We start from the raw sequence: 27,405 nt of genomic DNA, 5'->3' as shown, positions 1-27,405 counted from the left end.
AAATTTATAATCAAAGCCTAAATAGTATAGATACATTAATGTAAAGATATAAATTAAAGTATAAGAGGGAAAAACCAAAATCTTTAAATGAAGCTAAATTTAAAACAAACGTATATTACTGAATAGCTTACCATCTTGTTGCTGACTGTATGCATTGAGGAAGAACTGTGCAATACCCAGAAGATCCTTGTTACCCATAAGTCCTTGTAAAGATGGATCTGACAGCATCTTCATAATTTCTTGAATCAGTTGGAAGGACCTTAAATAATTTACAAATTTACATTGTCATTTAATGTGAATAAAGCATCAGCAAACTAATTTCAGAAATACCATCAAACTTATAGCTGGACATCTCCATTGCAATAAATTTGTGAAAGAGATGTTTTGTTGTCTTGCTGATTAGCTTGAGCATTCTAAACAATAAATAACAAGAATGTGTCGATAGTACACAGATGCCCCACTCGCACTATCATTTTCTATGTTCAGTGAACTGTGAAATTGGGGTCAAAACTCTAATTTGGCATTACAATTAGAAAGATCATATCATAGGGAACATGTGTACTAAGTTTCAAGTTGTTTGGACTTCAATTTCATCAAAAACTACCTTGAACAAAAACTTTAACCTGAAGCGGGACAGTATCATTTTCTATGTTTAGTGGACCGTGAAACTGGGATCAAAACTCTAATTTGGCATTAAAATTAGAAAGATCATATCATAGGGAACATGTGTACTAAGTTTCAAGATGTTTGGACTTCAACTTCATCAAAAACTACCTTGACCAAAAACTTTAACCTGAAGCGGGACAGACGGACTGAAAAACATAATGCCCCTAGGTGGGGCATAAAAACAACACCACTTTCTTCTATTATAACAAGAGTGCACATGCTGAAATGTCTCGCCTTCTTTATTAATCATGGATATTATGTTGATAGTCCTAAATATAAAGCTTTATTACAACTGTCACATAAACTTAACATTAACTAAAAAACTAAACATTGACCAATGAACCATGAAAATGAGGTCAAGGTCAGATGAACCATGCCAGGCAGACATGTACAGCTAACAATTCTTCCATATAACATATATAGTTGACCTATTGCTAATAGTTTAAGAAAAACAGACCATAACACAAAAACTTAACACTGAGCAATGAACCGTGAAAATAAGGTCAAGGTCAAATAAAACCTGTGGGACTGACATATAGATCATAAAATATTTCCATATACCAAATATAGTTAACCTATTGCATAAAGTATTAGAAAAAAAGACCAAAACTCAAAAACTTAACTTTGACCACTGAACCATGAAAATGAGGTCAAGGTCAGATGAAACCTGCCAGCTAGACATGTATACCTTACAATCATTCCATACACCAAATATAGTAGACCTATTGCATACAGTATAAGAAAAACAGACGAAAACACAAAAACTTAACTATAACCACTGAACCATGAAAATGAGGTCAAGGTCAGATGACACCTGCCAGTTGGACATGTACACCTTTCAGTCCTTCCATACACCGAATATACTAGACATATTGCTTATAGTATCTGAGATATGGACTTGACCACCAAAACTTAACCTTGTTCACTGATCCATGAAATGAGGTCGAGGTCAAGTGAACACTGTCTGAAGGGCATGAGGACCTTGTAAGGTACGCACATACCAAATATAGTTATCCTATTACTTATAATAAAAGAGAATTTAACGTTACAAAAAATCTTAACTTTTTTTTCAAGTAGTCACTGAACCATGAAAATGAGGTCAAGGACATTGGATATGTGACTGACAGAAACTTCGTAACATGAGGCATCTATATACAAAGTATGAAGCATCCAGGTCTTCCACCTTCTAAAATATAAAGCTTTTAAAAAGTTAGCTAATGATGCTGCCGCCGCCGGATCACTATCCCTATGTCGAGCTTTCTGCGACAAAAGTCGCAGGCTCGACAAAAATCAAGTTCTGAAGACAAGGTTATCTACCTTCAATTGGTACAAGAATGTTATTACTGTTATAACAATAATAAATGCTTATTAAAATGGCTTTTATTACTATTCCCTCCTACCTATTAAAACATGAGTGCACATGCTGAAATGTCTCGCCTTCTTTACTAATCATTGATATTATGTTGATAGTCCTAAATATAAAGCTTTACTACAACTATCACATAAACTTAACATGATCCAAGAAAATGAGGTCAAGGTCATATAAACCAAACAAGAAATACATGTACACCTTACAATCATTCAATACACTAAATATAGTTGACCTATTGCTTATAGTTTCTAAGAAACAGACTTAACTAAGAAAACTAAACATTGACCAATGAACCATGAAAATGAGGTCAAGGTCAGATGAACCATGCCAGGCAGACATGTACAGCTTATAATTCTTCCATACAACAAATATAGTTGACCTATTGCTAATAGTTTAAGAAAAACAGACCATAACACAAAATCTTAACACTGAGCAATGAACCGTGAAAATGAGGTCAAGGTCAAATAAAACCTGTGAGACTGACATGTACATCATAAAATATTTCAATACACCAAATATAGTTGACCTATTGCATATAGTATTAGAAAAAAAGACCAAAACTCAAAAACTTAACTTTGACCACTGAACCATGAATATGAGGTCAAGGTCAGATGAAACCTGCCAGCTAGACATGTACACCTTACAATCATTCCATACACCAAATATAGTAGACCTATTGCATATAGTATAAGAAAAACAGACGAAAACACAAAAACTTAACTATAACCACTGAACCATGAAAATGAGGTCAAGGTCAGATGACACCTACCAGTTGGACATGTACACCTTACAGTCCTTCCATACACCGAATATACTAGACATATTGCTTATAGTATCTGAGATATGGACTTGACCACCAAAACTTAACCTTGTTCACTGATCCATGAAATGAGGTCGAGGTCAAGTGAAAACTGTCTGATGGGCATGAGGACCATGCAAGGTACGCACATACCATATATAGTTATCCTATTACTCATAATAAGAGAAAAATAACATTACAAAAAATCTGAACTTTTTTTTCAAGTAGTCACTGAACCATGAAAATGAGGTCATGGACAATGAACATGTAACAGACGGAAACTTCGTAACATGAGGCATCTATATACAAAGTATGAAGCATCCAGGTCTTCCACCTTCTAAAATATAAAGCTTTAAAGAAGTTAGCTAATGCCGCCGCCGCCGGATCACTATCCCTATGTCGAGCTTTCTGCGACAAAAGTCGCATGCTCGACAAAAATGAAAAACAAAAATTTGAAATATGTTCCACCTAAACCTGACAGTCATTATCAGTCCTTTTTTGTTTTTTGTTTAATTTTTATAGGGTTCAAGTACTTACGATGATGAATCCTCAACAAACATCATAAAGGACTGGTAGAAATTATCCCCACAGTTTTCCATATGGTTACCAGTCAACATGCTATAAATAGATTCATTCATTTGACTTGCTAATTGGTTGTACAGATCTACCATCTCACTGCACTGGAAATTTCCTGAGACATCCATAGCAGGATTCAATACCTATTAAAAAAATAATTTATTAGATTTATCATATAAGTGAAGTTGATGCCTGACCTTGGTGCATCTCATTTTGACCAATTTCATAAATTAACAATACAAAACTTCTATCATTGAAATGTAGAGTATCTATATATAAACCTTTTGTGAAAGACATCCAATTTCATTTATATGAATGACTGTTATGAAATATATCATTGGATGGGAAAAAGGCTGTCAAATCCTAACTTTCTACCAATCAACTTCAAGAAAAATACTGTCAGAATAATGCTACATGATTTCTTTCAAGAATATACCATCAAAACAAGAAAAAGTGCATTGTTGTGCTAAGCATACCCCCTCTGGTAATTTGAAGTATCCGAAAACATAAAGTGGTTGTCTAACAGATTCAAATAGTGCTTACACATGCCAAGCTTCTGGCTATATATTAAGTCATTCTGTTCATCAGTATTTGAAAAAAAGTATGACGAAAAGTTTCTTTAAGAATATTCAACATATTGATTGTTATCTGAAAAATGCTTACACATTACAAATCATCACTGTAAAGCTGCTGACATAATATGAAAACATTCTGTATAGTAGCTGAGAAAAGTGTGATGGAATTATTTGTTGGACAAACAAATCAACAGATAGACAAACAAACGAGACAGATGGACAGACAAGGTGAATGGCTTATAGTCCCGAGTATAATAAATATCCAAAAGATTTTATAGGATTTTAACAAAGGGCTCCATTCTAAATAACAGTGTATGTACCTGTTTAAGGAATGTTGTAATGTTTGATGATATAAATCTCTGTAGGAAGACTGTTGAATTTACTGGTTCCCCACAAATCATTTCTTCTATAGCTGAAACATAAAATAATATATAAAATACATCTGAATCCTTACTATGAATAGTACCTAATGTTCACTAATTGAATAAATGCAATAACACCAATAAGGATGATTCCAACATACTCAATATTTATGGAAGGAAATTTTGAAAACTAAATAATACCTTAACTTAAAATACTAGAAAAATTTGACTGGTAGGTACTTATAAAAGGGTTCCCATAAGTCATTTGGCCTTTACAAAGAGAACATTTCCTTTGTTGTGATTACAGAAAACAAATATATCTGATTTTTTCTTCAATTTTACACAACAATGAACAGAAATTTTAATAACTGCAACCAGGTAAAGTATGATAAAACATATGTTGTTTCAAAATTCAAAATTGCAATAAAAAGCTAAAACTTTAAAATGAAGATTTTTTTCAAATCTTTATATCACAAACCATGTGAATATTTATCTAAAGAGACAATAGAAGAGTGCAGATACAAAGATGAACTAAAAAAAACCCCAAAAAAACGCAGATTTTATGACAGTTTTTCCAACTTTTATTTGAATTAAGCCTTCAGCATTGTTTAAATTCTGTTTACCCTATTACAATTCTATCAGCCCTTAGGAAACATATAAGAGTCTAGTTTTACCTGTTTGAAGCTTCATCTGACTGAGCTGGCTGTTCATGTTTTGATAGACTCCTACTAACACTGGTCTTATATCATCCCTGTACATAGCAGAATTCTCAATGTAAGATATAACAGCATCACAAGTCTCTCCAATACTAAAAAGATATAAAAAAAAAAGTTAAATCCATATCTCCTTTTGTTTATATTTAAAACACATCAATCCATTTTCAGGTATAATTGAGCTTATTGTTTGCTTGGTGTTTTGATTCGTAGTGCTTTGGTACCATTTTGTGATTGAAAAAACCAAAAAAGGCATTTCCAATGAATTTTTCACCTTAAATGAATGATTCTTTCTAATTTTCCCTGAATGTTTATTTACGAGAAGATTCAAGTTTTACATGTTTACGACAATTTATATTCGCCTAATTTTTCTCTCACAAGTCACAAAATTAATTTGCTCACAAAAAATAGTTGGTTTACAATAGTCCTTTTTTAATCTTTAATATATATGACCACACTCATTTTGACAAACAATTTTACCTATCTTGTGGCATACTCAGTGTTGACAAGGCAGTCCATATGGGACTCAACCAAGCATCCATACCATCTTGTGTCAAGGTCACATTTGATATTTTGGTTACTGTGGTAACAAACTCCTCTATTTTCCTCTGTATTTCCATGTATAAATTAGTGTTGTTTGCTGTTTCCATGGACAATGTTTTACCCATCATCCAATCATTAAACTAAAAAGAGATCGACAAATAGTTTAGTGTTCAATAAGAAAGTCCATGACAACAAACAAATCATTTGTAAATGGAATTCAAGTTGTTCCGTCTAATATTAACAATGAAAATTTGTAGTAAAGCAGCTTACAAGAATTTTTATTAGATAGGTTGATATAATGGCACCCCATGGGTGACTAGGGATTACAAATATGATCATTGGTCTTCCACTAACTGGCAGTAAAACCCTCGCCAAAGTGGGGCGTCCACTTCGCTGTACGGGATGTACAAATATGCAGCAAAGTCCAGTCATAATGGGGACGCTAAATCTGATGCCTCATGTAAAGAGAGTGCCACACTCTTTGCACATTAAGAACCCTTGCAACAAGTCTATGAGTGGTCCGTAGGTGGCCTGTTACAAGGCTAAATTTCTGTCCCTATCCAATATACCCTAATTTTCCAGTGGCAGTCCAAATTTCCCCGACCTTCATCCCAGGCCTCTATTACAGGAACTACCTATTGTATTTTTTGTTAATTTGTTCTCGTCTTGAACAAGCATGAAATATTTGCCACTGGACATTAAGCAACCATCAATCAATCAATTGATTTAATGGCAACTACTTTTTTTTCTTTAATACTATATAAGGTTAAATCATTCATTTAATAAAGCTGCATTCTGGTCTTAGGTAATATAAACATAAAGGAATTATTCAATTTTGTTTGTTTGTCAAGCTTATTACTGGTTATTACAAGTTATTGTATCATATATTCTTCAAATACTCCAAATATAAAAGGATGTGGGTTGCTTAATATCAAAATCTATTTTATGAGTGAATGGATGAAAATACCTTGCAAATTACAAATTTCTCAATGTCATTTCAAATGATACTGGGGGAAGTATACCAAAACTGGCTGTAAAACAGTTATCTATTGATCTTTCATATGATTGCCATTTCCACTGGAACAATTTTCTTATATTTGTTTTACATAACTGAAATTTAATCAAATAATGATAACTATGTTAATCTTTACTTACAGCATTAAAAACTGCAGACATATCTAAACGTTGAAGAATTGATTTGATTGTGGAATCCTGTTTGGACAAATCTTCACAAAGGTCGTGCTGTAGTAAGGTTATATTGATGCCACTATCAGCACTGATCCTAAATGTGTCAGTGAATGTGGCAACATCTTTGCAAACATACTCTTCCCATGAATTTGTGAAGGCGATTTCAAGAAATCTATCTGGTGCCATATTTGAAGCCAACAATGTGGCAGCAGTCTGTTTTCCAAAAGTGGCCTCCAACAGTTGTGCCACTGCCGTGTTATTTGGTAATAGAAGAGTCAGTGGCACTTCTGCACCCATACCTAGCAAAAAATAATGTGTTTAAAATCTAATGGTACATTAACACTGAAGGAAATTGGTGAAAGATTCATTACTTGATTAATCAAGCTAAACTGAATCATTTTGGGATTGAAAACAATTGTTATAAGATTCTACTGATGTAAGCAACGAACATCCTTCAAGAGTTCTTATGGGGTTCATATTGTTCCAAGTTTTAGTTTTTTTCATTTTTTGTTTCTTTTAGTTGGGCCATATACATGTCTCATTGTTTGTAATTGGTCTTGTTCATGAACATTCTCATTTTTTTAATTTCAACTTTCTGACTGTTCTTTTCACATATATGATTTAGTATCTTTAACTCATAACTAAAGTCTCAATAGAAAACCAATAATAAGGTATTTAGAACATAATCAAAATGGACGTCAAATATTTATAATTTTCTTAAATGATAAATTATATTAATCTTTTTAAATTTATTTTGGACTAATTCAATGTTCATGAAAGTAGAAAAAAACGTTTCATTCCCGAAAATTAAATTGGCCGATGACAAGTGTCTATGAAGTTTTTCTGATGTTTGCTGAAGTCATCAAGTTTGATTTGCATACAACATCTGAGTCTTTTTATATAATCATGGTGTACTGTTATGGTCCTGATAAACAAAAGTTACCTTTTAGGATACTAAACTGTCTTTCTACATAAACATTAATTTCAGTTACAAAGTTCAGCATTCCTAATAACCATCCTTCAGTAGTATTATCAATCAAATTCAACCAATTAAATGACCTATAAAATGAAAGTTTTAAGATGGAAAATAGATCCAAGGTTCATTGCTAAATTCATATTCAAAATGTTATATCAATGACCTTTACCAATTTCTCCTTTTATACATAGATAAAAGAGAGCTTGCTGAGAAAAATGGTATTACTTTAATTTATTTACATTTAGGTGAGCTCATAAAGCTATATTGATGTATTGGGGAAAAAAATTAATTGATGCCATAAAAGTAATGCTCTCATGGGTGTCACCATATTGTTCTTTTCATATCATCAGAGCATTAGACACTTACTTATTTCATAACTTATTAGGTGTTTTTAAAAGTATATGTTTGTTCTGAAATCAATAATTAGAGAATAATGGCATTTTTGTTTAAGATACTGACTTTATCAGCAAGAATATCAAGCAAGCCCACTAGGGCAAACTGAAATTAGAGCTGATGCAGTCAGTTTAAAAAATATCCTTTATACATTTTATGTGCAATTTGTTTTAACAATATGTTTCTTGTGTGTCTCTTTAATAGGGCAGAATATGAAATAACATTAAGTAGTTAATAAAACATTTTTTTACATGTAGAAAACATTACAACAATTGTTTCATTGTATTAATGACTTTGCACACATTTCATTGATAAATTAACACAGATAGACATGCATTGTTAACCTTATGGAATTACCTAATGCTTTCAATTATCACATCCTGTCCTTGATTTGAAAATTTTTTAGGCAGCAGCTAGACTCAAAGGGAAAATTTACAAATTGCAGATAAATATTAACTTAACTACTCGTGTCGAGAAGAAACGATTGTGTTTGAAAAAAGTTGTATGCTTACAGTGGAGGAATTTTTATGAAAGGAGTGGAATAATTCTTTACTATTTGCTATTTGTTAGTACAATTATATTCCTGAAATTTTTTTTCCAAGAAATTGTGCCAAATATACATAAGGACTTTCTCATGCAAACTGGTTGTTTATTTTATGTTTTTACTTACTGATAAAACTGTTGACTAATGGTGAGGTTTGTTAAATCTCCCAGAAGAATGTTTTGTAATTTGGTCAAGTCAGATTCACCCATTTCACTCAAGCTTGTAGTCAGACTCTGAATCTGAGACATGAACTTATTCAGCAGCTCTGACATTGAGGTATTACTGTAGCTATTTTGCAACTGAAAAGAGAAGTTTATTTCTTTTAAAGTCTGCATTTTCATGTAAATGATTTACAATGGTTCTTTGAAATTTTCAAAATTATTTTTATACATTAGACGGATCAGCCCTAATAAAGTTGAGTTTGGATGTTTGCTGGGTTTACCTTTCGATCAATATTACATTTGTTTACTACCCATTGAAAGAATAACAATTGTTATTATTATTAATAGCTAATCAGATCATGGAACTGATTCCATGGGGATGACTGAATAACAGAAATAATATTTTTTATTGAATATTTATAAAATTTTCTGTAGACTCTTTCATTTGGTCTTTGTCTAATCTCCAAATACATAATTAAATTTATAGCAATAAATTAAAATATTCATACCATGTTTGTCAACAGGAAATATCCATAATATTCTGGGAACCCTGTATCCACAAGTCTGTCGTTCCAGTCTTTAGGATCCTGTCCACACAGAGCATTATAAACTTTCTGGGTAAAATCTGACCCAGCAGATCTCTGTATCCATTCCATATCACATATCTTACTTTGTAATTCTGGATCTTTACCAAGTTGAGCTACCTAAGTTTAAAAAAAGAATTTTTTCTAGAAACAATTTGAGGTAGGTAACTTGCTGTAATAAAGCTGGCTATTTTGGTCACTTTTACCAGTTAAAAAAGTTAAGCCATATCCTTTATTTAAAAAATCTTTCATCCAAAAAGGAAAATTTCCATATAACTAAATCATAAGATTTGTGCAATACAATGCATTTTTTCATTATTTACAATATGTGTAAAATGTTTATAAATACAACATAAAATCCTATAACAAAAAGTATCACTCCACCTATAATTACAGAATCATCCAAAAGGTGATTTACAAGTGGAAAACCTACACATATTTTTATTTTTTCAGAATGCAAAGTTATTTCTAAAAACTCCCATAATTTCTATTTTAGCCATGGTCATGAATAAGTGATTTCAAATGCACAATGTAAAGTCTATAAAGGGAGATAACACCATAACATGCAGTACATTCCATTGTAAATATAAAGTCAATTTTCTTTCATGATAGGAAGAATGATTATGCATTACAAATCAAATCAAATCAAATAATTTTATTGGTGTAAATTCCAATACAGGAATGATACCAGCTGACATTTACAAAACACAAATACAAAAATAAAAAAAAAAATAATTACATGATGTGCACCAATTTGTAAAATATCAAAATCAAAATATGTAGTGCAAGCCTTTTTTTCGGTGAATCACATTTTTACATCGCGATGACCTTGAGGTCATCCCGTTGTATTGCTATCGCCTAGATTTCCATTATGTAAATTAGTTTTGGGTTTGTAACCGATCTATAAACATGATAAATACGCGCACATAAACGAGTGCAAAATAACATTCCTTATCGTTTGATATAAATACATCTCTTCAATGAATACTGATAAAAATATTTTTGTTTACAACATAAATTAATAATATGAAAATGTTTTGTAGTTAGATATATATATATAAGTAAAAAATCATTGATAATATCAATGCACACGTACCGAAAAATTGTGTTAAAGCATGCGGAAGAATATCTCAAAGAACGTTTTGTGAAAATACCGTCAAGGGCCGGTAACTCTGTAATTGATTTTGCGGGAAAATATGAATGCCTACTCGTATCCAATCTTAGAAAAATCGAATTTTTACAGAAAAGTGTCCACCATGCACTTGCATTGCACTATTTTTAGAATAGTAGAATAGAATGATATACAAATGGATTCAAATCATATATATATGTAACTGTTATTTTAATATAATATAAACAACAACTCAGTGTATACTGATTTGTATCACTACAATATAATAGTTATTACGGTGAAGTTGAATTTCCTGTCATTTATTCATCATCCACGCACGAACTTGTCTCAGAAAAAAATATATCTCTGTACATTAACCTCAGTTTTATGTAAAGAGATATGTTGTTTTTTTCTGAGACAAGTGCTTTTGACCATCCTCAAGAACTTGTGGTCATCCGATGTTCAGTACTTCAGTACTTTGATTTATAAATTGCATGATGGATTTATTGAAGGTTACTTAATCACACACTTACAAGGTCATCATAAGAGGCATTTTGCTGAATGACACTTAGATGTGAGTCTAGTGATAGCATGGCATTCCATAAGTTCTGGATGGCTCCATTACTGTCTGAAGGGGAATCTTAAAAACAACAATAAAAAATAATATTTTCTTTAATCATATACCTGTCTCACCTTTTTACAAAATGCAAAAATAGAATTAAGGATGTTCGCTCCTCTTGTTTTTGAATTTTTGCCAGATTTTCGGAATCCTCTGGTTTTATCCATTTTTTGCCATCAAAATTTTTTTCCACTAACCCCTAATTTTCTTTTCATGATTTTATTACATATAGTTTTAAAAGCCATATTTGAAAATTTTACAAAATCCTTGTTATTTTTTCATAGTTTTTAAAAGAGAAAAGCGGACAATGTTAAAGGTATGAAAAATCTAGAGAGAATCATTTCCCGCCAAATTTTCAGTGGCTTATATCTCGAAAACAAGCACACGGACCCTTCATTTTTTTCTGCTTTTTTAGTTCCTTTATTTATATACTATCATTTTATAACAGTCTTTTAAAAAGCTTGTTATTTTGAAACAGAGTAGCGAACATCCTTAAAGTACCTTTGACAATTGATTACAAGTAATAAAGAAATATTTTTCCTTTTTAAACAATATTCATGTTGTATAATCATACCATTTTGTTAAAAAATTCACTTCTATGTTGGAGGTTTCCTTTACTGTAAAGCCCAGTTTAACCCAACACTTTCATTTGCAGGTGTGTGTTGATTATTTCTTATCAGGTATTTGAATTCAATTCTAATTTCAAATTTTTGCATGAATAGCCAAATTCAGAAATGGTGTTGCAGCATTGGAAAGTCAATGATTTGACATTTGATTGGTTCCGATATCAATGTTTCTGTCACAACAATGTAGAACAAACCAGACAAACCAAAACTATTTCTTAATTTACAGGAGCTTCAAATTTGTCCTATAAATAATTCCTTACTTTTAAGACTACCAATGACAGCATTCATCTGAGTGTACACTTCTTGCCATGTGAGGTAGTATGGGTAAATACTGGTATCTACTGGTATGTTCAGCAAAGAGCTCAAGGAACCAGTTAGAGCAAATATCCTGCAAAAATTTATGATATTGTCATCATGAATACAAGATATCTAGACTCAAAGTCTTACTTCTAGTTATTTTCAATGGAAAAAACATAACATATTTTTTGCAAAAGTGATAAAATTAAGTTACATTTTCTATATAGATATAAAATTGAATATATTTTATCCATGAATTGTTTATGAAACTCCAAAACCTAGAAAAAGTAAATTTACAAGTTGGAAATGTATGTAAAAAAAATTGTTGCATACTGTAAATTCAGAAATTATTGCGAGGTTTTTATTAATTGAAATAATGTGACTGGGTGAGTATCCCAATAATAACTCACATTATGCAGATTTTTCTAAAATATTTAATCTAGCATTTTTATCCATTCGTCAAAAATTGTAATACTAATTGTACACAATAATTTCTGAATTTACAGCAAGTTCATACAGTAAAAAAGGCATATAAATCAATTTAGCTTATGCAGCAAACCAGTATTGTAACCACATAATATACCAATTATACAAAGAGAAACTTACATCTGTGGAGATTGGAACATTCCCTCCAAAGATTTCATCAACAGAGATACATCTAGCATTGTTGTTAAACTGTTGTCAACACTTGGTGGTTGTTGTATCAGTGCTGTTAACAACACTGTGAAGTTGTTAATGTTTTGTTGAACATTAATCCAATCAACAGCACTAGAAGAGTTACTATTCCAGATTTCCTCAATCTAAAATTCAAAAATTCAAAATGGTTGCAAATCGAAAAAAAAAATAAAATACTTTTTCTTTTCTATGTATAGAAAATGAAAGGATATGGAGTAAATGTACATGGGACAAAATCGCACACAATACATAGAAAACATAGAAAATTATCAATGAACAGGGCTTTTATTCCTGTTTATGCTATAAATCATAATTTATCCAAGGGTAGTTCTATTTTTTCACTTAATTTAATAACATGTGTTGTAGAAACTATTTTGAGAGTTAGAAAATCGATTTAATAAAACCTCATGATTCAAACTTAAAAAGAAGTTTAACATTTACAGACAGGAACCATTTACTTTTATGTAGTAAAAGTGAATAAAGAAAGCGTAACTCTAACTGAAAAATATGTAATCCATTTAGTGCTAACCTGTTTTTGTAATTGTTGTGATTGACTCTGGTCCATCAACACTTGAAGGAAGGCTTCTGGGTATATACACATGACCTTCCCCAGATCTTCTGCTATAGGGGAGATAACTCCTTCTGGTGTGATGTAATCTGCTAAGGTCTTATTTTCACAGAGGTCTGTAAATAAGGTTGAGGTTGATATGACTTCTGACAGCTGCAATTAAACAGAAAAAACTTATTTTCTACTTCAATACATTAATTATTAAAGAATTATGGTGAATTTTTGATAAATTGAAAATTTCTTAATGAAAGATAAAATCAAGATGACATTTAAAAGATTTCTGTTTAAGAGTCATTGTTAAACTTAAAGTGAACCTACAAGCAAGATTTAATTTTTACAAAAACGGACACGGCTTGTATATTTTTTTGTAATCTGAAAAGTTGAAACACACATGGGCACATATGAACCTGAGTTCCTAGCAAAGACGTGATATAAATCCTTCAAAAATTATCATTAAACTTACCTTAGAAATATCAATATTGTTAGATTCAATAGCTTGTGTACCATTATTTGCTATGTTGAAAATTGACTGGAATATATCAACCAGTTCTGTTGAGTTCTTAAGAAGGGTTGAAAGGCTAACAGTTCCTGGAAACAGACAAGATATTTTTTTCTTCTAATTATTCCCTTCTATTAAAGTCTAATTATTTTTTTAACAGAGGAATTAAAACAATCATATTCAAGGTGGTGCTTTTTTCAGAGTGTGTGCAATGTCTTAATACTAAATCTGTTGGTGCTGTACTTGATTGATATTTTAGTTTGGGAAAATATGGTTTGTTAATAAGCTGTAACTGTTTGTTATAAAAGGTTGTTTTTTTTTTAAATTCACATTCATTTTTTTTTAATCTGAAAAGATGAAAAACACACAGTCACATAAAGAAGAAGTGATATAAATCTGTCAAAAACTAAAATCAAACTTACCTTTGAAACATCAATATTGTTAGATTCATCCTGAAGCCTTTTATGAGGGAAGGAATGGGGTACCCCAAATGATGAATGACAGTAAAACATTTGTTAAAAACATGTTATCGATAAACATTTTACTCCATTTGACACTAACAGTAGCTACAAAATGAGATTTGACTAATAACAATAAAAATTTAAGGGTCATTTGACTCAAACGGCAGTAAGAAATGGATGTTTGACACTTGATGATAAAGGGCATTCCTACCCTCTTTTGTAGCTTACTTTACGGTATGAGTTGCATTAATTGTAAATGCTGTTAGGGGCCTATAGTTGCACACATCCTTGTCCTATGGTCTTTGGTGGATAGTTGTCACATTGGTAATCATACTACATCTTCATATTTTTATAGTTAAAGGTTGTATTATAATTGATATGTTTATTTGTTTTGGAGGTTTTGGGGTATAATAACAATTTTTCTTTAAAAAATTTTTGGTATTAATTTTATCTGCAATTAATCTATATTTTTAGTATATCTTTATGCTTTTATTAACATGATTAATCAATGTTTTTTTTATAATTATCATTTTGTTTTAACCAGTCATTTTTCACAGAAATCAAGACATTCCTGCTTTCGTTACATACCTTGCATATGCATCAGCCTGCTGTTGATTTCTTTAAGGATGACATTAAATGTCTGTGCAGCCTTTGACAATGTTTCATCTGCTGTAGGCAACAAAGGCAGAAACATTGATGTCCTGAAATTTAAAATCATTATAGTCCTTCATAAACAATAAAAAATAAATAGATTTCAATAAACAATAAATAATAAATAGAATTCTTAAAAAAAAAATGCTTTAATTTAAATAAAAAGAACTTATATAACTCACAGCTTTTTTTTTATCTGAAATACTGCCATGTTTTATCAACTGTACTTTTTGCTAGAGAAACTTTAAAATAGACTTAACATTAAATCTAGTATAAAAGTACTTTAAATTCAATTAAATTAAAAGAGAAAATTTAATAATTAAAACATCTGCATCCTACTTCATTTAATCATTCAATAAAGGGTAGTAAAAGGGGACATGTGCATGGAGGAAATAATACAAAAGAGGTTTCACAGTAAACTCAAAATAATATTTAGACTTGAACGATGAAATTTTATCTATTTACATAAAAATATTAAATAAGGGTCTTTTAGCACGAAAAAGCATGAAACAAAACTGGCAAACAAGTCACATGAAAATTACCATTTACAACCCTCTTAATAAAAAAATGCCCCTTATATCAACAAGGACACTAGATTTAATGCCATCATAGAGATAGTTACCAATCTGTCAACTTCTGTCCTAGTTCTTGTTGAAGCATCATTCCTAATCTTTCAAACAAACTTGAAAATGATGTGACATTAAACACACTGCTGACATCTGGTGTCTGTAGAATCATGTTGTTTATTATGTTTGATAATTCCACCAGATTTGGGTAAAGTGTAGATATGTTCACAATTCCTTTGTTCATCTCTTCCGTTAATGCAGTCAGCTATATTAACAGAAAACATTGAATGCACACTGCACAAGCAAGGGCTTTAATATCCTATACAAATGCCAATGTAATCAAATGATTTTGATGGTTTTAGCTTAATTTCTTTTTTGGACATAAGCAAGCAACACTCAATCAATTTTTTATTTTCTTTAATATTTTATTGATGAGGCAGAACATAGTAATCATTGAATTGTCTTAACAGCTGCTATTAAATTTTATATTATCTGGAAATTAAAGTATACAAAGACATTCCCAATTTGGAAGACTGCCCCCTTTGTTGTGATGATACAGGTAGTGTTGTTTGTACTGTGTATGAAAGCAAGACCAAGAAACAACTTTTTGAAAACAAATTAAGATGAAAACCTTGGATAATTTCAGCTAAAATTTTAATAGTTTATCAGCAAAAAAAAACAACAAAAAAATACAGCACTATAGGATCTTTATAGTCTGGTTTTCATAAGAAATCCAAGCAAAAGACCTTAAATTGGCTACTTAGGGTAAAATTCTACTACTAAAAATAAATTCAATGGACAAACATCTTGTCCCTGAACAATGTATTTTACTGAGATCTTGACAATAATCAAGCAAATTAAGAAAAACATAACATGTCCCAATTTACCTGCTGTTGGAATAGATAACTGTTGACAAATCCTGACATTGCTTCGTGTACAATTGTGCTTTCATTTAAGTCACAAACTGTCTCCCATATTTTTTTAACAGCAGTCATATTTCCACTGGTTACAACTCCTTCCCAGAATTCTTGAGTACAAATTGAGGCTGAGTTATTCATAAGCAATTCAGCCATCTGCAAAATAAAAAACAGATTATTTCAGCTCTATATCATATCACGTCTATTTGGCCATGCTATTTCTCATTTCAGTTAAAAAATAGCCATTATCTTAATAGATATGAACCTACATGCAGAATTCTACTAAGTCAAACAGAAAAAACAGGTTGCTGTGACGAAAATATAATAGAACTGTGTTATACTGTGTAATTGTGAAAACATTATACCATCAGATTCATAACAAATGGATTTAATTGCAAAATGTAAGCAAGGTCACTATGACCTTATTGTTATGAATTTATGTTGCTATATTCAAGTAGAACTAATAAATCATCATGGATTCCTGAGAAATAAACCTAACACAAATTCATTAGTCAATCAAGTATAAATTGCTGTCTTTACAAAAAAGTTACATTAAAAAAAGATTGCAGCCACTAGGCCATTGTCAGTTCAAATATTCTCTGTTTACTCTACACAGATGATATTTCATTAGCTTCACATTAATTTATGGTGAGGCTTACATGACAACATCTAAACTGAACAGAATTTAAACTCATGAAAACATAATGGCAGAAATGTCTGATTAGTGATTGGTTAGTAAATATTCAAAAGAGCACAACAACAGTATTTATAGAAAATGTAGGTCAAGGTCAATAAAATGCTGTTGCTCAACATTGAACTATATAAGATGATTAAAGTCAATAACCAATGAAATACAAATAATACTGTGCAATATAACAACTAATTTACCTTTTGTGTATCAATTTGAGCACCAAGCAGTTCATCAATCCAAGAAGGATCTTGAAGCAACATATCTACTGCCTTACCAACATTGGAACCATACAACAGAGTTGACACATTCATTGGTTTATCTGTAAATATGACAATTTCAAGACTCATCCTACTTTTTCATAGGTTTGTTAAACAGGTCATAAAACAAAAATGCTAATATACTGGTAGGCTTAAAATGGGGATATGTGATAGATAATCAGATAATTTTATTTATTGTAAAATTGATATTTCATGTATTTAAAAATACTACTATTAATAGAATACTACTTGTATGCAAAGAAATTAATGAACAACATATTTATTAACAAGAATTCTTATAAAACTATATCAAAATATATATCTGAATAACTACCACGTCTTTTTAAAAACATAATGAGCATCTTTAAGCTGATTCCTCAATAAAGTAAAAGAACTTACATGTAAAATCCACCAATTGTCTATTAAATATTGATATCCATATATTGGCAGCAGCTAATACGTAGACAGGAAGTCTACCGCTAGGGTCGCTGATATTTATCATAGAACTCAACACATTTTCAACTCTGAAATACAATATAAAACATAAGCCGTTAAAAAATAATAAAGTCTGTTTTCAATTATAAGTTTGAGTATTTCCACCCTTACAAGGTGTTATCCATGATGATTTGAATTATCCCCAGACACACATAAGTGCTGAAATATTTATATGAACTGCCAGACTGGCAGAAACCCCCTCTACAAGTTGTCTACTACACTACTGAACAGAGGAGAATTTGCATGATGTCCACAAGTCACTTCATAAGAAATATATTTCTGTATTTGTATTGTATTTTAAATTTTGCTAGCATCAGTTGTACATTTCATACTTACAACTGGCATACCAGCACAGCCAGCAAAGAGTTAGATTTAACCAATGAACTATAAATGTCAAAGCACAGAGTGACAATCAACTGAATCCTTTATTAGCTGTTGTATATATAGAAACTAAGTGGTCAAAAATGTTAAAAAGTCATCTTTTGTTTCCTGTTCCATAATTTGTTTTGCTATAAGTAACTTTTATTACCCTTTCATCGGGTAGTGAATAAACTTTATGGTTAACCTAGCAAAGAAGAAACCGAATTTCATTTTTCTTGCACACATTCAAGTATATCAGCTGTAACCAATCAGAGCTTTGTATACACTTAAGCTTATAAGCTGTAACCAATCAGAAAAAACATTACACTTACAGTTTGGTATACATATCTGGATATGGACCCTGTAGTTTTTCTGATTCTGTCTGAAGTGCTGTCATTAATGCTGTCATGTTGACATTAAATATTTTATCAAGGTCAACACCACTAAAATCAACAGTTGTAACATCGAACAACTTCATCAAGTTAGCTGTTAATTTTTCGATATCAGCAGAAAAGGTCTGTATATTAAATGGTGCACTCTGGTTTGCAATCTGAAATTAGGAATATAAAGTATATTATATATACTGAATTTTTTACAGCTGTTCTACAACAGAATGATAAAAAAAAGTTTGGTTAGTTTGCTTTCCAAGTTTGTTTGGATGATTGCTCATGCACTATGGTCAGATTGTTAAATCTAAAAGAAAATCTGCTATATAAAAGTATTAAACTGATATGGACCAAATCATAATTTTTTGATCAATCTGTCTATCAATATATATACCATAGATCAAAGAAGTTTAAATCAAATTTCAAAGTAATTCAAGTTAAATTTCATAGTGATTTAAATCTGATTTCAAAGTAGAACAAATTAAATTTCAAAGTTTTATTTAATTTCTAAAGCTGTATAAAAAGTAAGTGATTTAATGGAAAGTGTGTTTTATTCAGTATGGAACTATTCTTCCATCTTACCAGTGGTAAAATTGTCTGTAGCTCCAATTGTCCTGACAACATTACTAAGACATCAGTATTGTTGTTCTGGCATAAAGGTGTAATTATTTCTGACAGGTTTAAAGACGGAGGGAAATCAAATATGTCATGCCATTGTTGTTCATCACACAGGAAGGATTCTAAAGCAGTACCATCTCCTAAAATGCTTAAAAACTGGCTGATCTGAAAATAAACACAAGAATTATCAGCTTTGTTTTCATTTACATTTAACTCTTCCATTGACCACTCTTACCTAATAAGCATCCTTTTTTTGTCACCTTATTTTGTGCATCTTCCAAGTCTTTTTCCTTTCATATGAATTAATATGTTGCTCAGTCTTTAGTTTTCTATTTGTTCCTTTGTATACTGTTGTTTGTGTTTTGATTGTCACTTTGTTTTCGACTAATTAGTTTTAATAAAATTTTGGTATCTTTTGCTTCTATTTTAAAAGATAACAAGAAGGTGTCCTTAGTACACGGATGCCCCATCATTTTCTATGTTCAGTGGACCGTGAAATTGTGGTCAAAACTCTAATTTGGCATTAAAATTAGAAGATCATATCATAGGGAACATGTGTACTAAGTTTCAAGTTGATTGGAATTCTACTTCATCAAAAACTACCTTGACCAAAAACTTTAACTTGAAGCAGGACAGACGGACAAATGTACGAATGGATGCACAGACCTGAAAAAATAATGCCCCTCTACTATAGTAGGTGGGGCATAAAAATTCAATGAACCTTTCAATACATGTAAACAAACTTAATTCTGAAAGCATTCTTAATGGTTGCTGTCTCATTGGTGTACACCTTTCATCTTTCTTTTATTCATTTTCTTTTAGTAATTTCAGAAATACTGTTTTAATGTACATACCTTGTCTGCCCTAAGATATCCATTAAATAATCCGTTCACAGAATCAGAACTTAAGTCAATGGAATTTAACAGAGCTGTTACAACACTGGTATTCGTTACAATGGCACCAAAATCAATTTTACCTCCTGGTTTCAAAATCTTATCCATAATAATGTTTGTCAACTGTGTTGCCAACTGCATATTTTTAAAGATTGAATCAAGTTCACCCCAAATTTCAGAACTAGTGTTGTTCACTTGTGTACCCAATTGGGAAAACAAAGATAAATAATTCCATAAAAAGTCAGTATTATTATATGATGATAAAGTTGTCAATGTTTTAGAAAGGTCAAATTTTGTGTTATCGGATGAAATCATTTGCATAATAACGTCTGACAATTTCATAGAATTTTTTATGATATTCGTCCAGTCTGGTAAAACTGAAGAATTTTGCATGGCACTCATGTAGTCTGAAATCTTCAATTTATTCATCAATTCTTCTAAAATTTCAGAAGAATTTCCAGAGCAAATTTTACTAGGCGTATCAGCATTCACAACAAATATAATATGCCAGTGCTTTTCATCTTCACAGAAGTATTTGTATGGGTCCGATAGTGACATCAGTTTCAAAAATTCCTCTGGATTCTTCATAGGTGACATAAAGAGTTCATTCAAGATGCTATCATTTATTTTTAGAGTAGTATAAATGTCAGATAGAGCTGGAATGGACCTGAACATATTATCTAAAGTTAATGTAGTTGAATTAACTGCTTGAAGATTATCTAATAGCAGTTGCAAATAGGTGTCCATAATATGTCCCATGGATAAGAATGGCTCTTCAGTTAACATTGGCTGTAGAGAATTCATGAAAGTAAGAAGCCTGAAAATTGAAAAATATATTCTCTATATCATTTTTAAAAGTAGCAGTAAAATTATTAAATTTTGACATTTTCAATTTTTTTCAATTCTTTTATTACTTTGAGCAAATAATGCTCATCAGTACATAAAACATGAATACTACACATTTAAATCCTTTTCCCAACTTCAAGTTCTAAGAAATTCAATATTTTGAAAAAATAATTTTGAAGGTTAAGCCTTCATGTAAATTTGCTTATCAAATTAACATGTTTACTGATCAATATAAAATCTGTTGCATAATCAGTCAGGGGCATTACTTAAATAAGTAACAATTAAAATTACATATTCAAGTAATGTTGAAAACGAGGCTATTTTAAATATTACTTATATAAGTAACTTTTCTGAATATTATTTTTATAGGTGTCCAATTATACAGATTTTAGTAGCTTTAACAAATTTTCACAGTCATCTGGTTATTTTTCCCATGAAATATAAAATCTAATCCTTCTGAAACACTAATTAACTTTCTGACGCACTTATCTTTCATACTGACGCTTCTGGGTCAAAGATTGGTCTCATGGGACTATTAAATTATCATTTTCCACCAAAATCTTGAAGGTAGACTGATATAAATAGATAGATACTTGTGAATTAATTAAGACTTGAAGTTATTTATAACTTGTAACCAAAATCAATTACATATGTTCCTTCAATAAGTGTTATTACTATTTTTTTCAAAAATGTATAAAATAACTTATTCAAGTAATATTTTTGTCATTATTTTTAAAGTAACCCTTTATCTCTATACTCCTCTCAAATCTAATAAATTCTTTATTTTATGATATAAAATGATGTAAAAATTCATGAAAACTACATTTAGTCTATGCTTCTATTGAAATTTAAAATAACTCTATTAAGTAATTTTATTATTTTTAAAAACAAAAATTACTTATATAAGTAACTTAAAAAAATAACTTGTTTAAGTAACGCCCCTGACTGATAATGTTACTAAAGGATATTTTTTTTAAAATTTCTATGAATAAACAAATAATTACTCTGCAGCAATATCCTGTTGATCCTGTCTGTTCTGTGTATACTGTGCAAGCAGATTCATCCAATAAGATTCATTCATCCAAGTGGTAGGCAACTCCAACATAGGTGGATGTTCTATAAGAGCTGTCATCTGATTGGTCAGGGTTTGATCAATGCCTAAGAACTTGGAAATGATATCCCAACCAATCTCAGTTGTATTACTGAATGCCTGAAATAATATTTTAATCAAATGCCTTGACATATGTGCAACAAATATAAAATGATAAGCTTGGTTTGATAGAAAAAAGGGCTAAGATTTCTACTCATAGCAAATAATTTCACAAAATGTTTGTGAGAAATTAAATAATTGCTTTAAATTTATTTCAGTTAAAAGAAAGACGGATTGACAGACTGATTTCTATATATCCCCCAAGCTATGTCTGCAGGGGTAAATTTATTTGTGTATTGTTTTTTATTTTATTAATACACTAAATATGCTGAAAGTATTTTTTTTTTTTTGCTTCCTAATCCTACTATATTTTGTTAGTTAGGAAAGGAGGTTAAAGTCCTTTTTGGGGGGCGAAATATTAAATCATTTTCTATCAATAATACAATTTGAGAAACCAATATATCTTTTGGATTAGAAATGAGGCCTCAAGTAGTCTTACGAAGGAGGTATAAATAAATGGAAATGTGGGGTAAACAGCAATGAAACAGTAAACCTGACAACACAAAAAAAGATGGTAGTTAAAAAACATCTCCCTGTGCATGTCACTTATCACCATTTAATAAGAATTTGGGACTTTCTCAAATCAATGATAAAAGTTAAAAGAGACACTATTGCTTACTCAATATAAACCTGATGATCATGACACAGTTAAAATGTATAGAAAGTGTTCTATTAAACCACACCCAAAAATGAACAGGAAGAACTTACCTCAGTAATAGCAGAATCAACAGATTCCATTTCCTTCATAATTTCTGAAGCTACTTTCATAAGATCTAATGCACAGAAGTCTGTTTTTAGTTGTTCTATGTCCAAACTGACATAACTTGGAACTGTGAAGTAATGTGAAAAGTTCCCAGTATAACACAGTGACATCATAACTGCTGTGATATTATCATTGGCAAACAGTGATGTCATCTGAAATAGGTGATATGTGAATGTATTATTAAAAAATCAGTTTTTTTAAGTAAAACATGCAACTGTATGCAAATTTTTCATTTTTGTTTTTTAATGGAAGCCAATTTTAAAGAAAATAGTGTGTCCAAGTCAGGAATATGACAGTTGTTTTCCATTCGTTTGATAAGTTTGAGTTTTTGATTTTGCCATTTGATAAATGACTTTCCGTTTTGAATTTTCCTTAGAGTTCGGTATTTTTGTTACTTTACTTTTTAATGTTTTATAATTCAAGAGCAATGATAGTCTTAGTTGCAAGATACTCTGTGTATATAAAGAACAACAAAGGGCTCTAAAAATGTACCTTATCCTTCAGTTAAGTTTTCTAGTTTATTATATGTTACCTGAGGAGTGTTGACAGAATTTAAGACAGTTTCCAAAACACCTGGTCTGATAAACAATTCCCAGAGTTTGATAATTTCTGTAGCATTACCAAACAAATCTTCCATAGTTATCACTGTCTCTGAAAAGATAAATTCACAATGGATGTAGATCATTTTTGTTTTTTTACTTTACAATTCTATGACAGCTAATTAATAAAAACCCATTTAAACAAGTAGATAAAGGACTGCTTCATGTTCTGATATATCTGGTCAGAAAAAACTGTCTCTGAAATATTTTCAAGATAACTTTTATAACATGCTATGCAGTATGGGTTTTGCTCATTGTTGAAGGCCGTACGGTGACCTATAGTTGCTAACCTTCTATGTCATTTGGTCTCTGGAGGAGAGTTGTCTCATTTGCAATTATACCACATCCTCTTATTTTTATATACAAAAAGAAAACACTTAAGTGCAGTATGAAATTAACTCATCTGGAACATCGGAATTTAAACAAGTTTTTCTCTCTATGCCTAGAAACTTTTAATTTTGCTTTGGGGTTATTTTTCCTGTATCCATGATTTATTATTTTCTTTGTCTGTAAGAATCTATCTGCTTTAATCTTACACATTAAGTATTACAACAGATCCTTTCACAATAAATCTTAATTCAATTGTTCTTTGTGCACATTATAGTATATTTGCTGTAAAGCGCCGATAATATCTATGAATAAACTCACTATTTTCTATCCTACTGATAAAATGTTGGAAGATTGTGTAGAAAGCTTTATATGACTGTATGGATTGTCTAAATGTTGGATCACTGTCTATCATTGTTTTTATTAGTCCCTGCAGATCTGTTGCATTGCTGGTTGACTGAAATACCCTGGGTAAAGATGTAGACAATCTGAAGAAAAAGTGAGATTTAAATGATAACACATGGGAGCAAAGGCAGGCACTTCAAAGTCTCACCTACTATTGGTTGGTGTTTTTGTACAGTGAAAATCTAAGAGAAATTCTAAAATTGCCTATAGATGGTTACCCCATTTATAAAAGTGCCTTCCCTTCCTTTATGTTCAAATGGAACAGCCCGGATGACATAACAAAATAAATTCTTTCTTTAAAATCCCCCCTCCCCTCCCAACACAAATAAAATACATGTTTTTTCTACATTGGCTAGAGGTATAGGGGGAGGGTTGAGATCTCAAAAAACATGTTTAACCCCGCCGCATTTTTGAGCCTGTCCCAAGTCAGGAGCCTCTGACCTTTGTTAGTCTTGTATCATTTTTAATTTTAGTTTCTTGTGTATAATTTGGAGTTTAGTATGACGTCCATTATCACTGAACTAGTATACATATTTGTTTAGGGGCCAGCTGAAGGACGCCTCCGGGTGCGGGAGTTTCTCGCTGCATTGAAGACCCATTGGTGGCCTTCGGCTGTTGTCTGCTCTATGGTCGGGTTGTTGTCTCTTTGACACATTCCCCATTTCCATTCTCAATTTTATGTTACTGTTCTAACATGTCTAATGCACAAGATGAACGACCTTTCAGATTACAAATAAATCAAAATATTTTTCAGATTGAAGTACGATTAGTTCCATCATTCTAACTAAAATCTGGTGAAATATTTTAGCCAATGGAAAAAGAAAGTATGTATTATAAAGCTGGCACATTGTAATGAAAATAGTTTAACATTTTATAGTTAATTCTTTCTAAACATAATTTGAATGTTGTTTACTGTTGTCACAATCTCAATAGATTTTACCCTTGTGTAAAAATTTGTTAACAGATGGCAGGGTTTTGCTATAATTCAAAATTTAGTTCATTCAACAATATACTTACTGAAGAAGTCTTGCAGGATCACTTATTACAGAATTCAAAAGTTCAGATGCATCAATCCAGTACTGCATGTTTAAGAACTTTGGTAGTGTGTAATTTCCAAGACCAGCATTTGTTGTCTTTTCTATATATCCCATCAAAAAGTTCGAAAATTGATTAAACTGTGCAACAAGTTCTGTAGTGTTAACGATGTTTGGTGAGCCACTGGTGTTTGAAAACTGAAACAAAAAAGTTACAATCAGTATTGAAATTCTGAATTAAAACAGACAGAATTTATCTGCCATCAGCAAATCAAAAACAAAAACAAATGTAAAATTTTAAATATATATCTGATAATTCAAAAAAGCAATATATATTCCAATCGCATACTTTTTTAAAAATTGTTTGATTTTTGCTGTTAAAAAATCTGTGAATTTCCCATCATGCAGCAGTATAAACAAAAAATTTACTGTCCAACTAATAGTGTTAAATATGGACAAATGATAGGTGCAGTATACATCAATAACACATCAACCCCACCCCTCTCCCCCCAAAAAAAATAATACAACAAAAAAAAACATCTTTAGATCACAATGAATGTAGAAAAACCTCTGTACTTTTGTACCTGTAAAAATAAATAAATCTTACCAATTGTTCTATTTCAGGTACTGCATTATATTCAGTAGCTTCTATCATAAGTTTGGTCAAGTTGAGATTACACAGGGCAGATTTGAATCCAGATATACTGAAGTTGGATCCTGGAACATCAAACAGGGGATCAGTCATATCACAGAACTGGTCCCAGCTCTGTAAATTTACCAGTAAGCTTGATATCTAAAAACGAAAAAGAGATGTCAAAATCCAAAAACAAAAAAAGATGTCAAAATTAAAAACAAAAAAGGGAAATCAAAATCTAATAACTGCTTTCTGATTGTTTTATTTCAATGTAACATAGAGTGAGAGACCCATATTCGCCGCATAATTCGTTCATTTCCACTTACATCTGACCTACATTCGAATATTTGGAACTTTTTATGAAGGTTTCAGAAATTTAACTATATGAAAAAAATGTTTGATAAAGAAATTATCTTCAAAACATTGGTTAATTGTTCTAAAAACGAACGCAAACTCAAGAGGAAATCAAGTTGTTTGTGTACTATGGGGGACACATTTTCGCCGCAATGTATGATATGACCATCCTCATTATCTTGGAATATTATAAAAACAAATGTTTGCAATTACATGAATTAGCATGAGAGATCATTCCTATACGATTTTTCTCACAAATATTTACTTTAAGACTGCGCATGATTGCCATATAAATCTTACATAATTGCCAAAATCATTTAAAAACACCTGCGTATTTCTCAATATATGCGAATAACCTTGGAAATGGGGTAAAGAGGAATATCAACAGTTGTAACATTACATACAGCCTTTACCATCTTTTTAGGCAAGTATTGGGTAAAGGCACACAAATTTTACAGAAAAAATAGCAAAACAGCGAAAATGTGTCCAAGGCGAATATGCGCCACCCACTCTTTGTGAGACCATTTTAAAAAGATTCTTGTAACTAATCAACATAAAATTTCCAAAACAAAATGTCTCCATACAATTTTTTTGCTTTGTGTATTTATCTCTATATATTAATCACTTCTTAATATAATACATAGTTTATATTTTAAAATACATACAAGAGGAAAATGATGCTTCAAGTTCATCACCTACCTTATCAGAATGATAAATACTGTTAAACACCCAGACTTGATATAACTGTGGTAAATCATCCATTAATGATGTAACTTTCTCCATCTCAGGATAACCGTCAAATAAGGAGGTGAAGTCATCTACACCTGAAATCACTTCGGAATGTTACAAATTCATAATGTTCTAATAAATTTCTAATTATTTTTGTTAATTCTACATATTGCAAAGCTAATGATTGTACAACTCATTATAGAAAATATGCATATGTAATGTTTATAAAATTGGATTGATGGATGGTTGTTTAATGTCCAGTGGTAAATTAAATGCATATTTAGGAAGAGAACATAGAGATATAAAAATGAATCCTGCTTTGTACTAGACCGACACACTGAGCCTGATTTTTAATGTGCTAA

At 30.9% G+C, this 27,405-nt stretch overlaps 1 protein-coding gene across 1 annotated transcript in view; it reads right to left on the bottom strand.

Annotated features, from left to right (window-relative positions):
* Positions 1–27,405, bottom strand: part of LOC127708507 (uncharacterized) — a 107,697-nt gene that overhangs the window by 47,764 nt on the left and 32,528 nt on the right. The window contains exons 28-56 of the mRNA XM_052213398.1: positions 27,014–27,138; positions 25,934–26,119; positions 25,310–25,524; positions 24,209–24,375; positions 23,494–23,612; positions 22,907–23,113; positions 21,993–22,198; positions 20,104–20,959; positions 19,214–19,414; positions 18,578–18,795; positions 17,790–17,914; positions 17,331–17,452; positions 16,413–16,598; positions 15,582–15,790; positions 14,897–15,009; positions 13,812–13,936; positions 13,310–13,501; positions 12,712–12,905; positions 12,069–12,196; positions 11,097–11,203; positions 9,378–9,572; positions 8,834–9,006; positions 7,738–7,853; positions 6,762–7,093; positions 5,544–5,746; positions 5,025–5,158; positions 4,309–4,400; positions 3,375–3,556; positions 132–259 (exon numbers count right to left, since the gene is read on the bottom strand). Coding sequence (XP_052069358.1) covers positions 132–259; positions 3,375–3,556; positions 4,309–4,400; positions 5,025–5,158; positions 5,544–5,746; positions 6,762–7,093; positions 7,738–7,853; positions 8,834–9,006; positions 9,378–9,572; positions 11,097–11,203; positions 12,069–12,196; positions 12,712–12,905; positions 13,310–13,501; positions 13,812–13,936; positions 14,897–15,009; positions 15,582–15,790; positions 16,413–16,598; positions 17,331–17,452; positions 17,790–17,914; positions 18,578–18,795; positions 19,214–19,414; positions 20,104–20,959; positions 21,993–22,198; positions 22,907–23,113; positions 23,494–23,612; positions 24,209–24,375; positions 25,310–25,524; positions 25,934–26,119; positions 27,014–27,138 — 5,556 coding nt within the window. The remainder of the gene's footprint in view (positions 1–131; positions 260–3,374; positions 3,557–4,308; positions 4,401–5,024; positions 5,159–5,543; positions 5,747–6,761; positions 7,094–7,737; positions 7,854–8,833; positions 9,007–9,377; positions 9,573–11,096; positions 11,204–12,068; positions 12,197–12,711; positions 12,906–13,309; positions 13,502–13,811; positions 13,937–14,896; positions 15,010–15,581; positions 15,791–16,412; positions 16,599–17,330; positions 17,453–17,789; positions 17,915–18,577; positions 18,796–19,213; positions 19,415–20,103; positions 20,960–21,992; positions 22,199–22,906; positions 23,114–23,493; positions 23,613–24,208; positions 24,376–25,309; positions 25,525–25,933; positions 26,120–27,013; positions 27,139–27,405) is intronic.

This window comes from Mytilus californianus, unplaced genomic scaffold (genome assembly GCF_021869535.1).
Source record: "Mytilus californianus isolate M0D057914Y unplaced genomic scaffold, xbMytCali1.0.p SCAF_7, whole genome shotgun sequence".
In the NCBI taxonomy this organism is placed as follows: domain Eukaryota; kingdom Metazoa; phylum Mollusca; class Bivalvia; order Mytilida; family Mytilidae; genus Mytilus; species Mytilus californianus.
Note: the sequence above shows the minus strand (reverse complement) of the source record. Positions and strands in the feature narration are given on the sequence as shown.